At 39.1% G+C, this 25,429-nt stretch overlaps 14 protein-coding genes across 14 annotated transcripts; all 14 read left to right on the top strand.

Annotated features, from left to right (window-relative positions):
- Positions 1–199: 199 nt before the first annotated feature.
- On the top strand, positions 200–2,557 carry LSM04_001781 (uncharacterized protein; the record flags this gene model as incomplete). Its single annotated transcript, XM_067332736.1, has 1 exon — positions 200–2,557. One exon carries the CDS (start codon positions 200–202, stop codon positions 2,555–2,557), a length of 2,358 nt encoding a protein of 785 aa, XP_067185576.1.
- Positions 2,558–2,946: 389 nt separating this feature from the next.
- LSM04_000577 (Phosphatidylinositol 3-/4-kinase) lies at positions 2,947–4,704 on the top strand (the record flags this gene model as incomplete). Its single annotated transcript, XM_067332735.1, has 1 exon — positions 2,947–4,704. The coding sequence occupies one exon, from the start codon at positions 2,947–2,949 to the stop codon at positions 4,702–4,704; it is 1,758 nt and encodes a 585-aa protein (XP_067185511.1).
- Positions 4,705–5,222: 518 nt separating this feature from the next.
- Positions 5,223–6,264, top strand: LSM04_006365 (uncharacterized protein; the record flags this gene model as incomplete). The annotated part of the gene is made up of 2 exons (XM_067332734.1): positions 5,223–5,929; positions 6,063–6,264. The coding sequence occupies 2 exons, from the start codon at positions 5,223–5,225 to the stop codon at positions 6,262–6,264; spliced, it is 909 nt and encodes a 302-aa protein (XP_067185756.1).
- A 477-nt stretch (positions 6,265–6,741) lies between these two features.
- On the top strand, positions 6,742–7,809 carry LSM04_008259 (Carbohydrate kinase PfkB; the record flags this gene model as incomplete). Its single annotated transcript, XM_067332733.1, has 1 exon — positions 6,742–7,809. The coding sequence occupies one exon, from the start codon at positions 6,742–6,744 to the stop codon at positions 7,807–7,809; it is 1,068 nt and encodes a 355-aa protein (XP_067185852.1).
- A 1,173-nt stretch (positions 7,810–8,982) lies between these two features.
- LSM04_004573 (Complex 1 LYR protein) lies at positions 8,983–9,462 on the top strand (the record flags this gene model as incomplete). Its single annotated transcript, XM_067332732.1, has 1 exon — positions 8,983–9,462. One exon carries the CDS (start codon positions 8,983–8,985, stop codon positions 9,460–9,462), a length of 480 nt encoding a protein of 159 aa, XP_067185692.1.
- A 285-nt stretch (positions 9,463–9,747) lies between these two features.
- Positions 9,748–11,316, top strand: LSM04_006397 (Triacylglycerol lipase; the record flags this gene model as incomplete). Its single annotated transcript, XM_067332731.1, has 1 exon — positions 9,748–11,316. The coding sequence occupies one exon, from the start codon at positions 9,748–9,750 to the stop codon at positions 11,314–11,316; it is 1,569 nt and encodes a 522-aa protein (XP_067185758.1).
- A 429-nt stretch (positions 11,317–11,745) lies between these two features.
- LSM04_000527 (uncharacterized protein) lies at positions 11,746–12,490 on the top strand (the record flags this gene model as incomplete). The annotated part of the gene is made up of 2 exons (XM_067332730.1): positions 11,746–11,985; positions 12,035–12,490. 2 exons carry the CDS (start codon positions 11,746–11,748, stop codon positions 12,488–12,490), a joined length of 696 nt encoding a protein of 231 aa, XP_067185508.1.
- Positions 12,491–13,833: 1,343 nt separating this feature from the next.
- Positions 13,834–14,592, top strand: LSM04_008234 (uncharacterized protein; the record flags this gene model as incomplete). The annotated part of the gene is made up of 1 exon (XM_067332729.1): positions 13,834–14,592. The coding sequence occupies one exon, from the start codon at positions 13,834–13,836 to the stop codon at positions 14,590–14,592; it is 759 nt and encodes a 252-aa protein (XP_067185850.1).
- Position 14,593: 1 nt separating this feature from the next.
- LSM04_003905 (uncharacterized protein) lies at positions 14,594–14,821 on the top strand (the record flags this gene model as incomplete). Its single annotated transcript, XM_067332727.1, has 1 exon — positions 14,594–14,821. The coding sequence occupies one exon, from the start codon at positions 14,594–14,596 to the stop codon at positions 14,819–14,821; it is 228 nt and encodes a 75-aa protein (XP_067185662.1).
- A 788-nt stretch (positions 14,822–15,609) lies between these two features.
- Positions 15,610–17,010, top strand: LSM04_005639 (uncharacterized protein; the record flags this gene model as incomplete). The annotated part of the gene is made up of 1 exon (XM_067332726.1): positions 15,610–17,010. The coding sequence occupies one exon, from the start codon at positions 15,610–15,612 to the stop codon at positions 17,008–17,010; it is 1,401 nt and encodes a 466-aa protein (XP_067185727.1).
- Positions 17,011–17,621: 611 nt separating this feature from the next.
- On the top strand, positions 17,622–19,202 carry LSM04_000322 (Calcineurin-like phosphoesterase domain; the record flags this gene model as incomplete). Its single annotated transcript, XM_067332725.1, has 1 exon — positions 17,622–19,202. The coding sequence occupies one exon, from the start codon at positions 17,622–17,624 to the stop codon at positions 19,200–19,202; it is 1,581 nt and encodes a 526-aa protein (XP_067185498.1).
- Positions 19,203–19,730: 528 nt separating this feature from the next.
- LSM04_007349 (Ribosomal protein L21e) lies at positions 19,731–20,210 on the top strand (the record flags this gene model as incomplete). Its single annotated transcript, XM_067332724.1, has 1 exon — positions 19,731–20,210. One exon carries the CDS (start codon positions 19,731–19,733, stop codon positions 20,208–20,210), a length of 480 nt encoding a protein of 159 aa, XP_067185810.1.
- A 279-nt stretch (positions 20,211–20,489) lies between these two features.
- Positions 20,490–22,400, top strand: LSM04_007744 (Nonaspanin (TM9SF); the record flags this gene model as incomplete). Its single annotated transcript, XM_067332723.1, has 1 exon — positions 20,490–22,400. The coding sequence occupies one exon, from the start codon at positions 20,490–20,492 to the stop codon at positions 22,398–22,400; it is 1,911 nt and encodes a 636-aa protein (XP_067185824.1).
- A 497-nt stretch (positions 22,401–22,897) lies between these two features.
- On the top strand, positions 22,898–24,730 carry LSM04_008158 (ATPsynthase alpha/beta subunit; the record flags this gene model as incomplete). Its single annotated transcript, XM_067332722.1, has 1 exon — positions 22,898–24,730. The coding sequence occupies one exon, from the start codon at positions 22,898–22,900 to the stop codon at positions 24,728–24,730; it is 1,833 nt and encodes a 610-aa protein (XP_067185844.1).
- Between the last annotated feature and the right edge of the window lie 699 nt (positions 24,731–25,429).

Raw genomic sequence — 25,429 nt, 5'->3', positions numbered from 1 at the left:
AGGAAAATATGAAAAAGTCAATCTTTTTTTTTTACTTTCTGACACTTCACTGTTTTTGCTTCCCTTGTTTGCATTTTCATGCGGACTGTCTTAATTTTTCTTGTTTTTTTTTCTTTTTTTAGTTATCTCTCTTATATATATATATATTTTTTTTTTTCTTGTTTGCCGTTATTTTTGGAAGTATTGAGACGATAGCAAAATGGCCACTAATATTTCCGAGTGCAATTGGTTTTTACTGTTTGATATTGCTCTCAGTCATGGAGAGTCACTGCGCCGACAGCAGTTGTCTTTCTGTGGCTTAATGACGTTGTTGCGATCTGCTGGCCTTTTGGGGCCAAATACTGGAGTGTATCAATTCCTTCTTGAATCCCTTTGGCAGTATCATGGACATCCGTCACACCTTACTACAGAAGATGCTAATAATAATAGTAATAATAATAATAATAATAATAATAATAATAATAATAATAATAATAATAATAATAATAATAATAATAACAGTAATAATAATAATATTAACAATAATGATGATGTTGTAGCAAATAAAATGAAAAATGTGCATGAACTAACCGTCGATTTTGATGGATTTATGGGAATTATGAGTGTTGTATGTGTAAGATGCTTTCAAACACAGCGTTACTCTGAACTTATTGATGAGAGTCGTCCTCTTTCAGAGGCTGTTGTTTTGTCTGCAGAAGATCAAGTAAGGCTAAAGGAAAGTGTTATATTTACATCACGCCGTTTCTTTAAACCCTTGATTAATAGAAGTATTGTCTTGAAAAGGATGGTGGTATCATTAGACTCTATGAAGAATAATTGGACTCCTTATACTAATCAGTTAGTCACACATATTATCGCTTCATCAACTGATTCTGTCGTTTTACCACTTTTCTACCGTTATGCAGAAAATGGTCGAGTTTTCCGCCCTGCTTTTGAGAAAATGATAGCCGATATTTTTCCACATTTTTCACCTATTCAGAAGAAAAGTGCAGTGTCTATTTTTGACTATCGGGAATTTTTCGGTATTCATAATTTGATGAAGTATTGTCGAGGAGAAGTGCGTGAAACCGTAACTACGGCTTTGGAACTGGATTCCTTTGCAGAAGCTCTTCTAATGTTGGGGATTGTAGCATTCTCTGATGAGGTACGTTATGAACACCACCGACCACTTACAGCTAAATTCTGGTCTGTTTTCGAGGATTTTTATAGTAAAGTAATAGGTGTACCAATGGTGTCAGATCCACTTGTTGATAATAAATATGCAATTATTCTACCAGCTATAAGTCTCGTATTTCCATTAAGAGTTCCTTTAGATAAAGTTTCCTCATTTATAATTGGTGGGTGGAATTTGACAGTTGAAGAATATATTGGAGAATCTCTTACCCCAGTAAAAGATTATCCTCCATTTATTTTGGAATTTCCTGAGGAAAAATATGGTGTTAATAATTCAAATGATCGATCTGTTTTTGGACTTCCAATACCCTCTTCAGCAGAGTTGGCGTCCAAATTATTTAATGAAGAGTTGGACCGCCAAACTTTTTCTTCGCAAGACTTGCCACTGTACGGTATGAGACGTTCTACAGTGTATGTGAATCAATATCGGGCTACTGTTTTTCAGCGTGGTCCTAACCATGTAGAAGTGGTACTACCCAGATCTTTATGGGATATTTCCATCCTGAGTACACGTGTTGACTTTATAGAGTCTGGTGAAGAAGGTAAACTAAAATTAAGTCCAATGACAAGAGTTGTTGTATCACTTCGTGATATTAATGGGGATGTAGTGTATAGTTCAAAGGATCTGCTTCTTATATCTACTCCATTAGTGGAATCTATTCCAGTGACACAATTACAAGTGTTAAAAACAGTATTTGCTCGTTATGCTACTGATGGCAAGATGGAACTGAATCAGTTTGATAAGGCTTGTGATGATTTATTTCTTTCATCTTTAGGTACTCAAGATGGTAGTTGTTCCTTATTTTTACAACGATACTTGGAGACAAAGCAGGGTGAAGGATTTGCTCAAATTAATAATGCTACCAGCGAGAAGAATTGTATTTGTTTTTCAGAATTTGTATCTGCCATAGCAACTTTGCTTCTTCAACAAATGGATACAAATGGATATCTCCCCAGCATACCATATATTCTTTCTGTTGCTTTATCACGTGCAACTCAAAAACTACCATCTATTGTTGAACAAATACGTACCAGTTGCATATCTCTAACTCCGCAACCACCACCAAAATCATCCACCTCACTTTTATGCCCCCACAATGCTAGAATTGATGTTCCGTACACAAACACCTTGCAACGAAGAACCTCTTTTTTGCGTCTATATGATGATGTTGAAAACGCAATGAAAGAGATAGGAAAAAAGAAATCTTTGATGCGACCTCTTCCCTGCTTTCCTCAAGAAGCTAGAACAGTTAGTGTTGTGTCTCAGTATAACGATGACAGGAATGGGGTTCATGAAAAAGTGGTGAAAACATCTGCAGCGCTTCGGGAAGGCTTTCTAAAAAAAGAAATGGTGGTCTCCAGACAAGGATATAAGACAGAGTAAAACGTTTCTTCTTTATGTTGCTACGTTTTTTTTATTTTTATTGTTCGTTCCTGCATTGTTTTCTTTATTTCTCCTGTGCTGTATGTACATCTGTATTTATCTATAAGGCCAGGGTATCCTGCACCTTTGGGGGGTTGCTGATGTAAAAAAAAAAAAGAAAAGGCAAAAAAAAACTTACAGTATATATATATATATACCAATACAAATAAAATTCAGAAAATTACCATTTGATGAGGGATCTTTTTTATACTTGGGGTTTATTCCCATCTATTTTAGTAATGCCTGCTGTATTTCTATTCTTTCATTCTTTTTTTTTTAACATTGCCTTAATACCAAATAAGGAGTCTCTTTTTCACGAGACCAAGTGTGTTTTCTCCCTCTCTTTAGGGATGAAATTGTCATATATCTCCTCTAAATATCAACGTGAACTAGTGGAGGGGCTACTTAACTTATCCACAACCTCCTTTGGAGAACAGGTTCTCCTTGTCAACAAACTTTATGATACTCCCCTCCAGACGCTCGAAGATGCCCTTCTTCAGGTTTCGCACGTTTGTATAACGCATGGTGAGACAGAAGTTCAAAACCTTTTGCGTAATTTTATGCTATGGCTTGCAGGACAATCGTTTAGTGCAGCACTTCGTCTAGGGTGGACAGTGGACTCCGTGTTGGGGACATTTAATGCTATAGGTCTTGGAGATCGTGTAAAGGAGATTCAGGACAAAATTGAGAGCTTCGCTATCAATCGTAGAGGTGCTGTTAGAAAAGGTAATGATGATGATGTGACTGAGGCAGAGATTGCGCAAAAAGAGATGCGTTTAAAGCTATACAATGATGAAAGAACGTTTTTTAACATTATTACTAATTTGGGTAACCATCTACGTAGTTTTAACGATAAACAAAGACGTCAAACTGAATTAAAAATTAAATTACGTGAGATTAATGAGTTATTAGAAGCACAATCTCTTATTTTTCCTTTTGGTAATGGTTCAGATCCAGTCAAATGGATTGTGAATATTGCTGTTGATGATTGTGTAGTTTTCTCATCTAGGGAACGAGCTCCATTTTTGTTACGTTGTGAAGTCATACTTGATGAAACAACAACAATGAATGATCCAGCTGCATCGAAGTTAAGGCTGGCTAACGGTAAATTTAAACTTGATCCTGACTCTGATGAGTTATTAAGCACGTCAGATTTTACTGAAAATAATGAAGGTCAAGAGGAGTTGAATACGAAATGTGTAATACAAGGATGTAAGGGTCTAGAGCCACTTCAGTCTGCTTTTGGTGAAACACCAGAGGATCGTGTTGCACGCATACGCAAGAAATCTGTATTTGGAAAACACCCAGGATGGGGTATATCTTCTATTATAGTTAAAGCAGGGGACGATCTTCGTCAAGAGGAGTTTGCTCTACAATTGATAGATATGTTTAACAGAATATGGAAGGAAGCTGAGCTTACTTGCTCTGTTTATCCTTATCATGCTCTTTCTATTAGTGCAGATTCTGGAATTATTGAATGCATAGATGCTGCCTGTTCCATTGACGGAATCAAAAAAGCTTGTCAAGTATCTTATCTTGCAGAATTTTTTAATGAGGCTTTCGGAGCAAAAGATTCTGAAACGTACATTAATGCACAACGAAATTTTGTTGAAACAATGGCTGGGTACAGTATTGTCTCTTATATGCTTCAAGTTAAGGACCGGCATAATGGTAATCTCATGATTACAAGTGAAGGACATTTAGTCCATATAGATTTTGGGTTTATGCTTGTTACATCACCTGGAGGAATAAATTTTGAATCAGCCCCTTTTAAACTTTCACAAGATTTACTGGAAGTTATGGGTGGTGTAGGAAGCGCTGCATTCAATTATTTTAAAGTTCTTATGTATCAAGGAATGGTTGCAATTCGTGACCGTGCAGAGGAAATTTTGGCTCTTGTGTCACTTATGATCCCCTACAACACTATGCCTTGTTTTGGTAGTGATCCTGAAGCTGCTGTCCAACAGCTTCGCTCTCGTTTTCGCTTTGATTTGGAGAATGAAGCTGATTTTGCTTTATACGTTAAAGAACTTATTATGGGAAGTGTTGATAATTGGCGAACAAGGCGTTATGATCAATTTCAAACCCTTCAAAATGGTATATTGTAGATTGCGTGCAAGTATGCTTGTCTCTCTTTCTCTATCTCTTTCTATTTATATTCTCAGAAGTAAGCGTTGTGCCATTTGAAGGGAAACGTGTTTTTTTTTTTTTGTAGTGCTACTGTGCTTAGTTCGTCCAAGTGTTGTTTTCATTCTTGTAGTTATGTTGATGTACGAAACGAAAAATGAAGAAAGGAAAAAAAAATACTAAGTGAATACATTCTTGTTCTTTATTTTATTTTGCTTTTATGGTTCTTTTTTTCCTTTTGCTTCCTCTTTCATTTTGCACCACTGGGTTGCTAGTCCCCCCAAAAGGTTAGGGCTGTTTGCTGTGGAGGGCCAAATACAAATAACGCCAGCAGTATTCATGAACGGGGACTGCACCGCACCGCTGCTCTCGCGGGGGAGTTCCGGGCGCTCAAACACGATCCACTCCTCATCCTCGCGCGGGCCGGCGAGACCATCGCGGCTCTGCAGCAGCGGCAGGGGGCGCTGACTCGACTGGCGGGCAGCGGGAGCGGGACGTGATGGATGCCACCGCCGAGTTGGAGCGCGACCACCGCCGTCTTGCCGTGCGCTGCGCCGATATGGAGTCGATAAACGCACAACTGACAGAGGTGGTGGATGAACTGCGGCGGGAAAAGGACGCATTACTTGAGGAACGTACGGACCTGCAAAGTACACAGGACAAGTTGGATGCGCAGTACGTCGATACCCTGAATAAGATCTCTTCAATGAAGAAATCTGTACCAGACGATACAGCTAAAATGAAAGGCCTTCAGGATATTATTGACAAGAAGATTGCTTTATTAGATCCAATCACCAAAGAAATTCTTAACCACACCAATAGTTCTTCAGGACTACAGAAAACACTGGAGAAGTCAGGTTGCGAGCGCCTCTCGCTGGAGGCAGAAACAGTGGCTTTAGAACAGACGACTAGGCAACAGGAACGCACTATCAATTGCCTACAACATGAATCTACTCAGTTTGATGATGAAATCAATAAAAAAAAAACAACGGAATTAGTTGAAATGAAGAAACAAATGTCTGCTATGTTATTAGAGTTACAGCTTCAAATTACAAGAGCAGAAGAAGGAATGACGCGATTACAAAACGCAGTTTCTAATGCAAAAAATTTAACTGGTCGACAAAATTTATGGCAGGCAAAGGAATTTCACGCAAAAACAGAAGATCTTCTTTCCACTCGCCAAGAAATGACACATGAACATGGGATGTAAAAGACTGAGTTATCAATACTACAGGAGAAGGTTCAGCGCCTTAAGAATAATGACCTTGTAGTGGAAAAAGAGAGTCAGGTATTGGGACAAAATTTACAACAATTAGAGGATGAAGATGAGTTTATAAAGTCATCCTATTGCTAAGCGTAAAGATGAAGCTAATGAAGAGTCGACTAAACAATCTGCTACAGTGCAACAACTTAACGCAGAACTTCAGAAAGTACGTGAGAATCTTTACATGATGAAATCCAAGGTATGCAAAGAATGTCGTACGGCTATTTTTCCGAGTGATATTCCAGGTACATCCATAGGAAGAGGTTATTGGGCTTAATAGTGAAAAGAGGGAAGTCATTTCAAGAGATGTAAGAATGCCTCTTTGGTCTGTCTTTTTCTTCTTCCATATTTACTTTATTATCTGTCGTTCAATGTTTTATTATTATTATTATTATTATTATTGTTATTATTATTATTATTATTATTATTATTATTATATTATTATTATTATTATTATTGTTATTATTATTATTTCCTTTCTTTATTTCAATTCTAAGTGTATGTGTGCTTTTCTGGGGTAGCATATCTGAGACAATGAGCTTTTCTCCCTTTTCTACTGTTCTTGTATTTGGTGCTCAGTGGGAATACCTGTAGTAATGGTTAAAAAAAGAATGGATGCAAATGATTGTTTTTTTTTTTTGAAACTTTCTTAATCCCCTTTGCATTTTTTTTTATTTCTCTTTCTTTTATTTCTACCTATAAATAAATATTTTTTTCGTTCTTTAAATAGGGGGATAATCGTGTTGTGTTCGTCATGGCCGAAACACGCGCTGGAATGCCACAAGATCTTTCTGTTTCTGCAGTGTTTTTTGGTCATCCTCTTTTGGATATGTCGGTGATCGCTTCTGAGGAACTCTTGGCACGCCATGGGATTCGTGAGGGTAGCGTTGATCTAGCTACACCAGAGCAGCTCCCAATTTTCACAAAATTATTAGACGCTAAAGACACCATGTACAACCCTGGAGGTGCAGCTATGAACACAGCCCGTACAATGAAATGGATTTGCCCCCAAATAGGTGTCTGTTGCGTGGGTGCAATGGGTTGCGATCAGTTCCAGAAGCTATTTACAGAGGCTTTGGACACAGCGGGAGTGCAACACTTGTTTGAGTATCATGAAGACGTTCCTTCTGGCACCTGTGCAGCACTAGTGGTCAAGAAGGAGCGAGCCATGTTAGCAAACTTGGGGGCCGCTACTAGGGTTTCACTTGGGCATATGCAAAGCAGTGATGTTGCGGAGGCTATTGAAATGGCTTCTTTATTCTACACCGAAGGTTTTTTTCTCAACACTGTTTCTAGTCCTGATAATATCTTGTTGGTTGCGGAACATGCGTTTAGAGAGGGAAAGCTGTTTTGCTTCAACTTGAGTGCCCCATATGTCTGTTCCGCCTTTAGGGACCAAATAAATCTGCTTCTACCGTATGTTGACATTCTCTTTGGATGTAAGGACGACTTTGCTGCCTTCGGCACAGTTATGTGGGGCGCAGATGTGGCCGGGGACATTCGAGAGTCGATCCTGCGGACTGTGCAGCTGCCAAAGCGGAACACCTCCCGGCCGCGTCTCGTCGTGGCGACGTGCGGCGGAGACGCGACGCTCGTGGCGGATGAAGGCGGGGTCGCCGCGTACGACGTGCCCCGGGTGGATGAGGCGCACATCGTTGATCTCACGGGCGCGGGTGACGCCTTCGTCGGCGGGTTTCTCGCGCAGTACGCCCAGCACCCCGCCATCGACGCGTGCGTGGCGGCCGGGCACGCGGCTGCTGCTGTCGTCATTCGTCAATGGGGCGTGCGTCTGAATGGCGATCCCCCGCAACTGCGTAATTAATAACCAAAGGGGATGATGTGGGAGGAACGTGTAGGTGGTAAAAGGTGTAGTAAGAACAAGAAGGATATATATATATATATATATATATATATGTATTATTTGTATGTGTGTGGGAACGACAAAGATATGGTGAAAGTAAACGGACAGATGAAAATAAGAAAAAAAAAATGGAAACGAGGTTTTAAGTGAAGAAATAAGATATAATCCGGCAGAGAAATGTTTTTTTTTTCGTTTTTTTTTTGGAGAAAGAGTGGTAGGGGAGTGAGAGAGACTGTCTTTCAGATAATTTCGTGTACCTCATTTTGCAGGGTATTGGATTTTTCTTGTACTCATTTTTCTGAAAAAATTTTTTTTTTTCTCTAGCCATCTGTTTTCTCTCAGCGGCAAATGAGTTGTGCATTTGCATTTCTCTGAGTGAATGCGTGTACATCTATCTCTACCTCTCTTTCTCTGTGTGTGTGAGAGACCAGAGAGAGAGGAGGGTGATGGTGCAGTACACAAATTTTTGCTTCTCAAGGAAAAATTAATAAATAAAAAGAACACCTATTATAGGCTAATATTGGAAAGGAAAATCAACTAGAAATAGCAAAATACATTTTTTTTTTTGAATATCTCTACAGAATACCACTTACTCCTCTTTTTTTCTGTTTCTTTTTGAGTAACTTTTCTCAATAAGGAGACTCATCGGGCAGAGGTGATCTTAATGTTGTGTTCTTGTGTATAGCAGACCTTCTCCACCCTGAAGCTGTTTCATTATTGTTATTGTTGACATTACTCTTGTTATTTTTGTAAAAATTATTATGAAAGGAGAAAACTTATTTTCGTCGTATTTTGTTTTCTTTGCCTAATTGTAAAAGAAAAAAAAACATCGTGAATGATATTATAGGTTTTGCGTAACTAAGTGGTACTGAATGGCGACAAACGTGATTGTGGTTAGCGGTTTTTTTTTCCTATCATATTTGATAGAATCTACAAAACGGAGAGAAAATGGGCTCTTTTTTTTTGCGTTTAAAAGTGTTGGGCGTATCAAGTGTGCGTTTAAATATATATATATATATATATATATATATATATATATATATATATATGGATATTATTTTATTAATTTTTCCACTTCTTTTTTTATTCATTTTGTAGGCTTGGAATGAGGAGAAGCGCGGGAGAGACATTGTCATGGTAATTTCATCAGGAGCCAAAGAAACTTTTCTCCGGCACAACCCATACCGAAGTGAGGTTATTTCATGGTATCGCAAATTTCTCAAAGTAGCTTTTTCCGTACCTTGGGAAACAGATGACGATGCCTTGTATGTCCTAGAAGAGACAAGACGTCTTTTTCAACAAAATAAGAACATTACTGACGTGAATGTAATTCAACGAAAGTTACGTGAAGCAGAAATGCGGTATGAGATTGGTGTTCACTACCGCATCCCATACCCTCGGCCGTACCACAAGATGCAAGGGGCATTGCAGGAGAGTGGTGTGGCATATGCAGCGGAGCTTGACTCCATGTATGATCACCCTGTTAGCCCACGTACAGGACGTATAATGGAAGGTAGTGCTAACCATGGTACAATGGGTGGGGTGGAATATTCAATGCATTTGATAGATGAGGGAATCAACATTGAAGAAGAAAAACTTCCTAAAAAACTGTGAGTAAAATGTAGCGGGGTTACAGTTTTTTTTTTATTTTTTTATTTTATTTCAATGTGGTTTGGATCTCTAGCAAATTTTTTTTTGTTTCTTACTCTATGTGAAGTGGTTTACTTTTTGCCAATGACTTGAGGGGTATATGTGTTATTATTTTTTGCATTAGATGTATGATTTTCTTTTTTTTTTTTTTTTTTTGGGGGGGGGGGGGGTGATAGTTTTCTGTAATAGGAAGCAACAACAACAAAAAAAAAAAAAAACAATAGCAACAGTTTTTAATCTTGATGAGAGATGCATCGAGGATTTTTTCAACGATTGGGATGGATATTTTGGGGATTTATCGGTATACTGTGGGAAATTATTGCTGGCATACTTGACATTCCTCTGGGTTCGCTAACCCACTCTGCTCTGGAAAAGAGAGCAACTGTAGCCAAGACATATTCTGAGTGGATAGTTATAGCTCGTCAATTAGATGAACTGGAAGGTTTTCAAGAGTGGCGTCTTAGAGATGAACCACGTTATATGAATGTTGAAGGTCTTGTTGGTCGTATTCAACTGCTAGCAGATGTAAAAAAAAGAGGTGATTCAGCGACACTTTTGAGTGTCCTCTCTACCGGACTTCAGCGTTCTGTTTATGGTATAATGAACCCTAATCTTTATGTGTACCGTTCAGGAACAAAAGCAGTTATCGAGGCATATAACTCTTTATTAGTTTTCTTAATTCGAAGTCTTGCTCATGATACTTCTTTGAGTCCCCGTAAAAAATATGATACATTAGTAGAGGTGTCACGTGTTTACGGTAGTACAGCTCTTGTTTTTAACGGAGGTATTGTATTTGGACCATTTCATATGGGTGTTGCTAAGGCACTTTGGAAAGCTGATTTATTACCCCGTTTTTTTTATGGTGAACGAACAGGTGCGGTAGTAGCAGCTTTATTGTGTTGTAAGAAAGACTTGACAGATGTGTTCGATGTAAATGTTATTGATTTCTGCGCTTTTGAAGGCAAAAGTATTGGTTCCTTTGGCCGACGTTGGCGTCGTTTCTGGAAACAATCTCATTTCATGGATATAGATATCCTCGTGCACTTTATGAAGTCTAATATAGGCGAATTAACATTTCTTGAGGCATATCAATTAACAGGACGTGTACTTAATATTGAGTATACACCTGAAGGAGGTGATGTAAGTGGTACTATTGCTCCACCTTTACGATTGCTTAATTATTTAACAGCGCCCAACGTTCTTGTGTATAGTGCAGCAGCAGCTTCCTTTGGTTCTGTACCTCTTATATTTCAACGGTACCCTCTAATGGCAAAAGATCTTAATGGAGAGATAATACAATATGATCCTCCTGTAATGGGAGCTGTAGGTAGTAGACCAGATGGGAAAATTGATGGAATTAAACGAATGCGTGAACTATTTCATATTAGATGTTTTATTATATCGGAATGTTCTGCTACACGGTTACCATTTTTACGACTTGTTGATCGTACCTCTTTCTTAGCTCGTCTGGGTCATGCTATCTCAGAAGAATGGTGGCGTTTTGCTTCGTACGTAGTTTCATTTACACCACTCCAAAAATTTGTGTGGGTATTTTTTTCCAACGATAATCTTGATTTAGATGATGTGATAAGATTATTTCCTGCCTCCTCATGGTCAGATATCTTTGGAATTTTCTATCCAATAACGATCAGGATTGTACAGCAATATATCTTACGTGGAGAGAGGCGTGTTTGGCCGAGCCTTGAACGAATACGAGAACACGTTGCTGCGGAGCTTGCGTTGTATGATGTTCTAAATGAACTAAGTCAAATGGATAAGTCGATTTCTTTGGAGAATGAAAACCCTTACTCATGGTGAAAAAAAAAAAAGAAAATCAAAAAAAAATAAAAAAAAGTTTTTACAAACGGAGGGGACATTTTTCTTCTTCCTGTTTTGCTATGAGGAGAAGTAATGGCATACTTTAATATGGCAGAGAAACGAAATAATAAAAAATTTACCGGGGTTTTGTGTGTGTATTTCTTTTTTGTTTATTTCGTTTTTTTTTTCTTTTCCCCCTTTGATTTCCCTTCTGCGTCTGTAGTTGCTCTCTTTGGACTTATATATTGCTATGATCTCCCTTTTCACGCTTTCTTATTTTCTTCTCGTTGTGTCATTTTACACTCTGTGTGGGCTATGCAGGGACAAAGAGACAGAAAGAGAGTGAAGAGCTCACTGCGGGGTGTGTGTGTGTGTCTGTGCTGCCCACCGTGACGGCGTTGACTCCCCGCACCGCCGGCGCCACGCCTTATGTTGTGTGTGAGGTGCAGGGCCGGCCGTGCCTCGCCCCGCTCGCAGCCCGCCAATTCGGGTCTCACGTTCCTCGTCAAACTGGACCCCGCCAGCGGGCAGGAGTTTTACGCCAACGTCCTCACAAAGGCAACGTCGTGGGAACTGCCCGATCCAGACGCGGAGGCCCAGGCAGAGGCCAGCAGGACAGACACGGAAGAGTCCCGCACACCACCAACAACTGTGACGTGCTTACGAAGAGTATATGAATTGTTACACTCGGGGCAGGGGGGAAGAGTACGTTCCACAGAATTTACCATTTGAGCCGTTACGTATTCATTGCTGGCGTCCAGTTTATAATGCTGCGAAAAGTCGATTTCTGTATATTAACTGTGAGACCGATGAGCAGGTAATACGGTTACCACCTATATGGGACTACTGTGACGCCATAAGACAATTTTACGAGCATTATAATATTGGTCTTTCTTATGTAGATGTTCTTCAAGATTGCAGGGGGAAAGAAGAGGAACTGCTTAATACACTTTCTATTCAATACGGTCCGAAACCACCTACAGAAAGTGAGGTTATGGAAATTACCGAAATGTACTTGAAAAAGTATGATATGTCAATGTTGAGTGAAATTGATGACTTACTCATACAATGGCGTGGAAATGAAATTGGACTCCTTCAAGAATTACAAAAAGAGTACGGTGGTCGTCGTCCACGTACAATGCGAGAACGTGTACGAGCTATCTATGCTCAGTAACAACCATCTAAAATTTTATCCTGTGAAGAGTTGGTAGACCAGTATAATGGTCGAGAAGCAAAGCTTCTTGTTGCCGTAGGAGAAAAGTTTGGACCTGAGTTTATCAGGGAAAGCAATTCACTTGAGCAAATTACGCATCGTGTACGATGTCAATTCATAAAATATGATACGAAACATAGTTTTGACGTTGATACCTTATTAATTAGACACAAGGGTGCTGAATTGCAGCTTCTTGAACTTCTTGTTTGCTACTATGGTCCAGAAGTTGACCCAGAGGAGATGCAAGAACTTGATTATCTTCAAAATTTAACTGTGACGCAATAACAGGATAATGTATGGGATGAAACGAAACCATTAATTGATAATGATGAAAAGGAGACAATTGTTGAGGAAGAAACAGAGATAAAAGCAAAAGAAAATGATACAGAAAACAACCTATAGAATGAAGAATCGCATCAAAACAAAGGATGTGAGGGAACTAATTTGAATAATACTTCATACCCTTGCAAAATTGTGGTGGAAGAATACTTCCCGGAAATGCCTTTGATAACTTCAGAACATACCAAACTACAAGAAGAAGAATTGCACAGTGATAGGGACGCAGCAAAAGAGTCTACATGCCCCACAGTGACTAACGATGAACTAGTTGAGAGACCAAAGAAGAGTAATGATGAGAATAATAATAATAATAATAATAATAATAATAATAATAATAATAATAATAATAATAATAATAATAATAATAGAAATAACATGCATCTCTATATCGCAGAGTGCAACAACTTCTTCAGAACCACAAGAAGCAGAGGGAGTGTGTGTAACACGAGAAGTAACACCACCCTTTGACCTCGGTCACACAGTTATTACACCTATACAAGAAGAAGTAAGAGTAACGCCTGCAATGTCTGAGGTTTTACCACCCACCGTTGAATCACTGAGGATTTCTTCACTATTACTATTTCCATTCCCCAGCACAGAGTCTTTGGCACCTGGACGTACAGAAATGTTGGGAGTAGAATGAGTCTTGCGTGAGCGGGAGTTTCAAAAACAGCAACAACGAATTCTCATCGAGGAAAAAAATTTTGGAAAAAGAATCAGACGCTCATCAAAGACTTCTCGCTCTTGAAACCGAAAAGCGTTGGGAAGAGGAGACAGAAAAGGTAATGGAGGTTACGCGCTCTGTTGCAGTACATGCATTTCAGGAAATAACTCGTCTGCAACATCTTCGTAACGAAGAGTCTAGAAGCAAAGAGAAGGATGAGACTTTAATTCCTCAGGAACATCATCATCTTGTTGTGGTTGTAAATTCTTCGAATAAAGTCCTTATGGTTCAACTTTCTTAGATGGAGAAACAATTAAAGGATGTGTTTTCTACTGTAGAAAATTACTCTCAAAGGAATGAAAATTTCCGGTCTGAGAATGCACAATTGTTAAATAAATTTGCTGATATGCGACATCAGTATGATTTGGAGCTGCAAGGAATGAGAATTCAGTTATATGATATGCGTGTACATGTTGCCACAATGATGAATGGACATGAGGTAAAAACTCTTCATTTAAAGAAGCAGCAAGAGACGACAATATCTAATATGGAACGAGAACTGGAACGTAAGCGCGATAACACTGCCAAGGCAAGAAGGACTTATGAGGAAAGGATAGCGGAAAAGGAAGAAACTATTATCAGACTTCAGAAGGAATTAAATATGGTAGTGACAGAGCGAGATAATGCTGAAGTAAAGATTAGTTTGCAAAATGCCAAACTCAGAGAACGTATGACGGAATTAGACGAACTGTACAATTCTATTGAGATGAAGCGAACCCAAAAAAGAGAGGTGGCGAGCCAGATGGTGGAAGAATTTCAAGATAATATGAAACCTCAGGAAACCCATTTCTCTGAGAGATCAGAGCAGTCATATGTTCAGATGGTATTATCTTCAACGCACCACAATCACTTGTATACTGTCCCCTCTGCTGAATTGATAAGCTTACAAGAAGATTATAGAGAAATTGAACAAAATGTAGCGAAATTGTGTGTGGTGAGGGATGAATTGATGAAGGAGTGCGATAAGGCGCATTACCAAGATATTACGACAAAGGGTTGAAATGCTAGAAACTTCTATGGAGAGGCTTCAACTTAGGGAATTGGCTGTTCCTGATATTCCACAGTGCATAGGTGATCAAGATGTCGCTATGCAGAATCTCAGAGAAGACCTCGATAAGGCACAAAATCGTCTTAATCAAGCGCAGGCAGAGTCATCAATGCTTAAACGTGAAATTCGAGACTTGAGAAGCCTACTTGCCGTTTACATGTCCAACTCAAAAGAACTCTAATTACAAAAAAAAAAATGGACGAGATCATTCCTTTTTTTATCTATATATTTTTATTTTTTGTTAGTACCCCACCTTTTTTTTTGTTGTTGCTTCCCCAAGCAAATACAGAAAAAAATATATATACGGTGGAAGTGGGGTGCAGCAGTTGCTGATTTTATCATTCGAAGGGTTTGCTTTCAGTACCCATTTCTTTTTTTCCTAGTTTTAAGGTGTGAAAAAAAAACCCATTGTATCAGAGACCTAGTGGATAGATACCTTTATTTTCTTGAGGGGAACTAACCGTGTTTATCTTGTTTTATCGATTTATCGTATTTATATTTATATATTTATATATCTATTGTATTCTCCTTTCCTTTCTCTTTGTTTATTTCCGTGCTTTTTTGTCATAACCACTGTGCCTACGTTTGATTATTAATTATTAGTTATTATTAATTATTATTTATTTATTAATTTATTAATGCTGAGGGTTCGCACTCTTGTTCACCTTGTATTTCACAAGTAATGTTCTATTTTTCGTTTTATTTGTTACTACACTGCAAATGTTATTTGATAGGATATATCTTAAAGAGATATTTTAGGAGTTTAACGAAAAAAAAAAACAAAAACAAAATATAGTTTACACCTTTGTAGTACTTTTGCCATTAGAATTGCTTTTGTTTTTAACAATGAGTTTTATGAATCTTCTTCTACTGTTTATCCTTTCTGTGCAGCTAATTCAGCCTTTCCCTCCGGTAGTGTTGTGTTCATCTACTCCGTCATTTTCAGAAGGGCTGCCAAAGGTGTCGTTAATGCTGGTTGCTGATTTGCACTATGATCGGCTATTTGGTAGACCTGGTGGGTATGGTGTGTGCAATCAAGGTCAACAGTCAATGACAACACCTGGTTGTGATTCTCCCTTATCACTTATACGATCTGTCGTGGAAGATATTTCTAAGTTGAAAGCAAAATTTACATTATTTACAGGAGGTTTACTTCGTCATGGTGCTGAGAGTACAACTACCAATGAGATTCTACTTATGATGAATGAAGTAATTGATGTTATAGCTAATGCATCTCAAGTTAAGGGAAAAACTGGAGAAGAAGATATGTTATCTTCTACTCAATTAGCTCTTGGAGAAACTGATTTTATTCCTTTTGCTACGTTTACACCTGATGGAAAACAACCTTTTTATAATCGACTGTTAGATAAGATGTTTTCAAGTGGACTTTTAACTTATTCTGAGCATAATAAAATGTCAAGTTGTGGTTTTTATTACCGAGATTTGAGTGGGACAAACCTTCGAGTAATTTCTTTAAATACTATTTTATGGTCTATTTCATTGCGTCCACCATTAGGAGTAGGTGACGTGGATCCCTGTGCTCAGTTTCCATTTCTACAAAGTGCTATTGAACAGGCTACACAACGTGGTCGAAATGTCATAATTCTTGGTGATGTTCCTCCTGTTCTCAACGTTGCTGATGCTCTACGTAAGAAGAGTGTTAAAGATGCCGCATATTACTGGCGTGAGGATTTCCGGGCGGCCTACTTCCGCATCATCGCCGCATTCCGCTTTACTGTAGCAGCGCAGATATTTGGCCACACAAACACATTTGGTTTTGTGGCCTCCAACACACTTGGACCCCCGCTTTACATTATTCCTTCCGTTTCGCCACTGCGGGGAAGTAACCCGTCGTACATGCGAGCCACACTGGATCCCATGACTGGCCGCGTGGTCGCACTGCGCCAGCGGTATCTTCACGAGAATGGCACATGGGTGGAGGGCGAGAAATTGGAGGGTGTTATTAGTGTGCCGCTCCGAGGATTGGGCGAACTCTCACAGAAAGAGCACATGGCTATCGTGAATGATCATGAGCAGTGGGATCGATTTGCAAAAATGCGATTTGGGGGGCGTTTTTTGACAGATAGAGAGTCTTGTGATGTGTGGTGCCGACGTCTTATTGTGTGCTCGTCACTTTATTATGATAAGGATTCCATTGCACACTGTGCCTCTTTTGCCTTACCCTCCCAGAAACTTGGACTAATTTTAGCAATTGTGTTTACCGGATTTGGTGTGTTATCCATCATTTTGGCTTTTGTCTACATTTTCTCAAACTACAGTGTCGTTTTTGAGCCACCATTGATATTGGGGACGAGTAAAGGAAGACATCGACTTTTTGCGGGTCACACGACAGAAGGAGTTTTCAGTTAACAAAAAGATCTTTTTTTTTTTTTTCTATCACTGGACGATACCTGTCATTGGCACAGATAGGTGGGGAATCCGTATTTCAGAACTCTGTTTTCTTTATTTATATTTCTGGATTTTTTTTTTTCTGCGCACTGTAAAGTCCGTATACATGTATTACTGTATACAGAGAATCTTGAAAACCTATTGATTGAGAATTTTTCCCTGAACTCTTTTTCTCCTGCCCCCTCCTGATTTTTGCTTGATGAAACACACAGACACGAAATGAAGTGCTCTGGAGCAAGAAAACAGGAATATGATGGTGGTTCGTGTGTGCGTGTCTGTGTATGTGTTTCTGCTAATATGCATAATGAATTCGGTATGTATATCACTAGTTTGTTCTTTCTATATGGAGAGTGTAAAAAGAAAAAAGAAAAGCAATTGAGATTGTGCAGAGTTTCAAACAAAAAAAGAAAAGAAATACAGGATGCTCAAATTTCTTGAGACGACGTATCATTGAAAGGATGACGATAACGTGTTTTTTTTTCTCTTTTTTTCGAATTGTTTTCACTCCATGTTTTTTATTTTGCTTCGAGAAACCGTAAAAGTTTTAACTCATTGCGATGAAAGTACAAAGGATGATATATGCACCTTCTGGTATTTTAACATTATACCTCTTTGCGGTCATATTAGTGCCTTTCTTTCTTGCAGGTTGTTGCTCTGCAGTGCAGGTGAATTTCATATCGGATACACACTACGATCCCGCCTATGGCGCGGCTAACGCACACGGTCCCTGTGTGGATGCGAGCAGTCCTGCTCTTGGCGCCTCAGGCTGTGATGCACCAAAGGAACTCATTACATCACTTTGTACAGATATGACGACACAAAACTCGGTGTACACTTATTTGGCAGGCGATTTGCAGAGACACCACTTTGATAGTAGTGGGCTTTCTTTAAATGATACATTTGGCTTTCTCTCTCAACGTCTAAATGCTGTACATTCGAACAAGGAAGATGGTTCTCCAAAGGTTGTGGCTTCTATGGGAAACAATGATATGGTACCAAATTATTCTTTTAACTTGACTGAAGGTTCGAACGGGTTTCTCATGAAAGAATCTGAAATTTTACAAAGAAACGACCTTCTTGGTAAAGGAGAAGCAAAAAGCTTTGAAAAATGTGCATACTACCTTCGTATTGTTTCACCAACTCTCAGAGTAATTGTTCTGCATACACTTGTTTGGTGTTTCAGTTTGAGACCCTCTATTCCAGACGACGAGAGAGATCCATGTGGGCAATTTGAGTTCCTCACTACACAGCTTGAGGAGGCACGTAAAGCAAAATCAAAAGTGATTATCTTAAGTCATATTCCTCCTTATATAAATACATGGGGTGTTCTCGCTGCCAAAAGTTTACGTTCTGTTGAGGATGATATGTACTGGAAACCAATGTATCAGAAACGTTACAACTCACTAATGAAGAACTTCTCTGATACTATAACTTTACAGTTGTACGGACATACACACCTTTTTTCCCTTCAAGCTCTTGAAAATGGTGTTCCATCATATATCATTCCAGCTGTGACACCTATATACAAAAATATTCCTTCTTACATGATTGCACAACTAGATGATACTGCCTGGTCTTTGAAGAGTCTTATGCAGCGATATCTCTCTAACTCAACATGGTCTAATGGTCTTCGTGTGGAAGATATTTTTGGTGATTTAAGCAGTATTTCATCTATTCGGAAAGCGGCAAAGCAGCTAACAACTGATAATGATATGTGGGCAAAATATGTTACACTCCACGCTGGTGGAATAGAGAATCACGCTCTATTTCCTAATGGTAAATGTGATTCATGGTGTCAGAAACTATGCTCCTGTTCGATGATTTCTGAGACATGGGAAGATATTCAGTCTTGCATGAAAGAAGAAAAAGAGAAGAAAGGAAGTCAAGGTCTTACTATCGCACTTGTTGTTCTGGGTGTGGTGGTACTAATTGTGGGATCAGGAATGTTATTTTTCCATTACAACCGTCAAGTTAATCGAAAACGCAGTGGCGAAAAAGTTGAGAATGAAGAAAATCCAAATGTTAATGGAGCTGTAAACCTTGATGCACAAAGTGAAGAGAATTTTTTTGAGCAGAATTCACCAAGACATGTTGACGAGGAATTACCACCTCCTGGAGAAACAAGAAGTGTAGTAGAAGTAGCGGAAAAATAAAGGGGAAAAAAAGGAATAAAACGATAAAATAGAATTTTCAATATTGTAGCGTATTTCTTGTTCGGAGAGAAACCTCAACAAGACAACAAGTGAAGAGCTTTTTTTTGTGGTCGAACTTACTCTTGCTTTTTATTTTTATTTTTGTTTTCTGTTTTTATTTTTATTTTTATTTTTATTTTTGGTTCTTTGGGTACAACGTCTAACAAAAATTTGTGGCGAATCCACTACAGTGTTTAATTGCGGCTGACGTTAACCTGGTATATAATTTTGGCTTCATTTCTTGGTGTTGGTTAAAGGAAAAACAACAACAACCTATTTTACTTGTTTACATAGTTTTTACATCTAGAGCTTTATATATATATATATATATTGGTCTTTCTGTAGATACTTATTTCTGTACTTTATTACGTTATTTCCCTGCTTTGAATGTTTGAGCACACACCTTTCAACCATTACTTTGATCTCGCTCTATGTTTTTCTTTTCAAACACCCTTACCCATGTGTAGTTACACACAGGAATAGCCGAAGATGGTTCACTCCTACGGTTACAAATGTGGCACCCGCCACCTCTTCGCCAAGAAGTTCCGCAAGCACGGTATGCCCTCCGTGAGCACCATCCTCACAAACTTCAAAGTCGGCGACTACGTCGATGTTGTGGCTGACGCCGCCGTGCGTGCCGGCATGCCCCACAAGTACTACCACGGCCGCACCGGCATCGTGTGGAACGTCACACCCCGCGGTGTTGGCGTTATTGTGAACAAGCCGGTCCGCAACCGCACAATCCGCAAGCGCATCTGCGTGCGCTTCGAGCACGTTCGCAAGTCGCGCTGCCAGGAGGCGTTCAAGCAGAAGCAGAAGGACTTTGTTGCCTTCCAGGCAGCGAAGAAGGCTGGCAAGCCACTGCCAAAGCCAAAGAGGAGCAGCCGTGCTGGCCGTATTGTGCGCCCGAAGAACGTTGAGGTCCTTGCTCGTCGCACTGCTGACTACGAGGCAATGATCCCGTACTAGAACTTGTAGGAGACAGGTGCAGTACTCACTGGTGTGTCAATTTTTTTTTTTCTTTGTTTTGTTGTTATTTGTTTCTAGGGGTTAGGGTGACTGTATACCAAGCATTAAAGAGGCACACGATGCTTTTTGATAATTGAGTGTGGTTCTTCTAATTTCTCTCAGTCTATCCTTTTCCTTCTTTTCCTCCCTTTTTTTTTTTCTTTCTTTCTCTCTTAGTGTATTTGTGCTATCTTGTTGGAGTAAAGTTTTTCAGTCTAAAAAATTATTTAAAGAAAAAGAATGAGTATGAGAAGAAAATCTCAAGGTTTTCCTGGTCTACTTTCGTGCCTTTTCACCTTATTTTTCTTACTTATCACTGCACGTGAGGGGTCATGCGCTCTATTTGGGAATTTGCCTTCTGTTATTTCGTACCAAATTGGTACAGAGATCCCAATCACTGTAAATTCCCTAACCTCTCAGAAGGGTTTACTACCATTTGATTTTTACTCGGTGAAAACCTGTCAACCTGATAAGCAGCGTATGCATGATGAACAAGTAAAGGAAAACCTCGGAGAGATTATTCTTGGAAATCGTATCTTACCTTCTGAGTATTCTGTTACAGTTGGAAAAAATATTTCTTGCCAATTTGTGTGCACTGTGAATTATGGCAAAAAGGATATGAAAAAGCTCTCAAAACTCATTGATCAATATTACCGTGCTCATATGTTTCTTGCTGGATTTCCACTTCTGGAAAAGTCTCGTCTTAGCAGCGTAAATAGACGTCCACGTCTTGGTTATAGACTTGGTGTATCAAAGAGGGCCAGTATGTTATCAAAGGTAATAGTAAATAATCATCTCCATTTTACAGTGACATACGTTCCCTTTGATGCTGGTGGTTACTCCATTACAGGATTTTACGTGACACCATCCTCGGTAAAGAGTAGCACTGGATGTCCTCCTACTACTTCTGTACCAGCTGATACACCTGAACCTTTTACATCTGATGATACAGATATTACATACTCTTACTCTGTTTCATGGGAAATGGATAATGATGAGAGTATTCTTATGACAAGATGGGATCTCTACGCACGTGCGGGGCGTTCTGCAACAAAAAGAGGTCACTGGATGGCAATTTTAAATTCTCTTGCATTGCTGAGTTTCTTGGGAATTCTTGTCATGATTGTTTTGACACGAACCGTCCGAAAAGATTTACTTATTTACGGTGATGCTGACATCTCTGAAGATGCCCAAGAAGAATCTGGATGGAAGCTGGTACGTGGAGATGTATTTCGAACTCCTCCATATTCTCTAATTTTTACTGCTTTTGTTTCTACAGGATCTCAAATGGTATTGATGGCTTTTGTAACTGTACTTTTGGCCTTTTTGGGAGTTTTACATCCATCACAGCGAGGTAATTTATTGACAAGTCTTATTATATTTTTCTGTTTTGCCAGTTGCATTTCTGGATACGTGGCAGGAAGGATGCTAAAATTTTTCCGTAAACAAAGTTGGAAGAACGGTTTTGCTGCAGTTACACTGGTTCCAGGATCTTTGTTACTGGGGTATCTTTTTACAAATTTTATAAGTTGGACAAAACATGCCAGTACGGCACTTCCATTTGGAACACTTGTGGGAGTTCTCTTATTGTGGGTTGCTGTACCTATACCACTCGCATTTTTGGGTCTTTCTGCAGGTTTTCATGCGGAAGTATTATCTGTCCCAACTAAGGTGGGTAGTATCCCACGTATTGTTACAGAGAGAAGTCTTAAGAAACGATGCCTGTACGTACTGGGAGGGGGTCTCGTCCCTTTTACTGCTGCCTTTGTGGAAGTTGTTTACATTCTTGGATCATTTTGGAAAGGCGAACCATTTCACTATTTTGGATTCCTCGTTGGTATCGGAGCCGTCATTGCCTTCATATGTGCCGAAGTTGCAGTGGTCGTTACGTATACTATGCTCTCTGAAGAGGATTATCAATGGTGGTGGGGTAGTTTTCTTTCTTCAGGTAGCTGTGGTTTGTACTTCTTTGGGTACAGTCTTGTATATCTTTTTTCGGTTCTCGAGATACGTCAGATTCTTTCAATGGTACTTTTCTGCTTGTATACAACTGGAGTTTCTCTTCTTATTGGTATTCTGATGGGAACCATGGGCTTTCTTGCTTCTGCCTTCTTTGTGAGAACAATATATGGTGCAATTAAAGCTGACTGATAGTACGTTTTTTTTTTTGCGGAAAGAATACCCAATCTTAGGGGATGGGAAAATAGAAAAAAAGAAATAATATCATTTAGTATTCTTCCAATGTTCGACGGGGTTTCTTCGTGCGTTTTTTTCTTGTTTCGTTTGTTATGACGCCGACATATGTAGTCCCATTGCTAGAACATTTTTAATGCTGAGTAGGTAGAGTGGTACAGTGTTTTCTATTGACCTCAAATTTGGGGAAAAGGAAACTTAAAAAGAAAATTTCTTCTTTTATTGTACTGTTCTCTAAAACTTTTTCCTTCTTTTTTTTTTCTTTTCTCTTATTGCACACTTTCATCTTCTTTTGAATAGTATTTCTTTGTAAGAAATTCAGGACCGTACATTTCTTTTTTTATTTGCGATATACTAATAATAGTAATATTGTATTATTACTGTATATATACATTAAAAGAAAAATATACATCTGTATATCATTTTCTTGGTTTCCTCAAATTAACTGAGAAGATATGAAACGTGATTATAACCCGTATGAGGCGGAGAATCGCATGGGTTCCGTGAAGGCTGTATCCGGCCCCGTTGTTATTGCAGAAAATATGAGTGGAAGCGCAATGTACGAACTTGTACAGGTAGGATCTTTTCGACTTGTGGGGGAAATTATTCGGCTTGAAGGTGACACCGCGACAATTCAGGTGTATGAGGAGACAGGCGGTCTCACAGTTGGCGATCCAGTTTATTGTACTGGTAAACCTCTCTCACTTGAACTTGGTCCTGGTATTATGTCCGAGATATTTGATGGAATTCAACGTCCACTGGATACTATTTACCGTATGGTGGAAAATGTGTTTATTCCAAAGGGTGTTCAGGTAAAGGCCCTTGATGAACATAAACAGTGGGATTTTAAACCATGTGTTAAAGTTGGAGATCTTGTTACAGGTGGTGATGTTCTTGGAACAGTAGTGGAGAACTCACTCATGTACAATCACTCCATCATGGTCCCACCGAATGTACAAGGACGTATCACATCTGTACAACCTTCAGGTAATTATACACTACAAGATGAAATTGTTGAACTGGAACACAATGGTAAAAAGAAGTTTCTTAAACTTATGCACCGTTGGCCTGTGCGAACACCGCGTCCTGTGGCAGCAAAAGAGTCAGGTAAGCACCCACTTCTTACCGGTCAACGTGTATTGGATGCCTTATTTCCTTCTGTTCAGGGAGGTACCTGTGCTATTCCTGGTGCTTTTGGTTGCGGTAAAACTGTTATTAGCCAGGCACTATCGAAGTATTCTAACAGTGATGCTGTTATTTACGTGGGATGTGGAGAACGCGGTAATGAAATGGCAGAAGTTTTAATGGAGTTCCCTACTCTTACTACGATTATTGACGGTCGTGAGGAATCTATTATGAAACGTACATGCCTCGTAGCTAATACTTCTAATATGCCTGTAGCAGCTCGTGAAGCTTCCATTTATACTGGTATTACTCTGGCTGAATACTACCGTGACATGGGTAAACATATTGCTATGATGGCAGATTCAACTTCACGATGGGCAGAAGCTCTTCGAGAAATTTCTGGACGTTTGGCTGAGATGCCTGCAGATGGTGGTTATCCAGCTTACCTCAGTGCCCGTTTGGCTTCTTTTTATGAACGTGCCGGTCGTGTTACGTGTATTGGGGGTCCAAAACGTGAGGGTTCCGTTACTATTGTTGGTGCTGTTTCTCCACCAGGTGGTGACTTTTCTGATCCTGTAACTTCTGCTACACTTGGTATTGTTCAAGTCTTCTGGGGACTGGAGAAACGATTGGCACAGAGAAAACACTTTCCATCAGTAAACTGGCTTATTTCGTACTCCAAGTATCTAAAAGTGCTTGAACCATTTTTTAATACATTTGATCCAGATTATATGCGTCTTCGCTCTGTTGTTGCTGAAATTTTGCAACGTGAAGAAGAACTTCAAGAAATTGTGCAACTTGTCGGTAAAGATTCTCTTTCTGAGTCAGACAAAATTATTCTGGAAACTGCCAAACTTATTCGTGAGGAATTCCTACAACAAAATGCCTTTACTCCCTATGATAAGTATTGCCCACTGTACAAAACATGCTGGATGCTGCGAAATATCGTTACATTCTATGAAGAAGGTCAACGTGTTGTGGCGGAGTCTGCAGGTGATCACAAGATTACCTGGAATTACATTCGTGAAAAGATACCGCATGTCTACACTGGTCTTACGGAGATGAAATTTCGAGACCCTGTGGAAGGAAAAGAGGCTAATGTTGATTACTTCAAAAAGCAAAATGATGAAATTATCAATGCATTTGCCTCCCTTTTGCAGTAAAATAGGCTTGATAGATGATTTCCATTTCTTATACCACTCTCTGGGTTTGGGGTGAAGTAAGAGGAATAAGAATATAAAAGGTGAACAATGTTTCTTTTTCATTTATTGTGGATGAGAAGAGAGAATTGGATTTTCTATTCATATATGAATAACATATGTGGTTGAAAAGACAAAAACTGAATACGAGGAATAGACAGTACACCACGTAATCCAATAAGGGATATATATATATATATATATATATATATTTTCTCTCAAATTCACCCTGCTTAGTATTTCTTTTGACATCATAGACAGGGGGGTTGTGTTTGGGTGGGAGTTAACCTGGCACGAGATATGGCGGATTGCAGGAGACATGAGCAGGACTCTGGGAGGAGAGAAGACTTGCAGTGTTTGGAATAGCGAAACTTTAGGAAGAGTAAGTCGACATTAACGTGTTTTCTTTTTTTATTTGAAAGAAAGATTACTTTAGTGGGTCGACGAGAGAGAGAAAGAAGGAGCGAAAAAAAAAAGAATTTTGATGGTTAATTATTATTAACAAATGACTTCTGTTTTTCTCGCTTCTTTGGAGCACAACGGAACCGTATAATAGGGGAAGGGGATGATATATATCTTTGGGTTTTCCCTCCTTCTGTTTTTTTTTTGCTCATATACTTATATGTATATATTCCTTTTCCGATACCCTTTTTTTATTATTTT

Source organism: Trypanosoma melophagium (assembly GCF_022059095.1).
Source record: "Trypanosoma melophagium isolate St. Kilda chromosome Unknown ctg9segment0, whole genome shotgun sequence".
NCBI classification, from domain to species: Eukaryota; Euglenozoa; class Kinetoplastea; order Trypanosomatida; family Trypanosomatidae; genus Trypanosoma; species Trypanosoma melophagium.
This window is presented reverse-complemented; position numbering and strand designations above follow the sequence as displayed.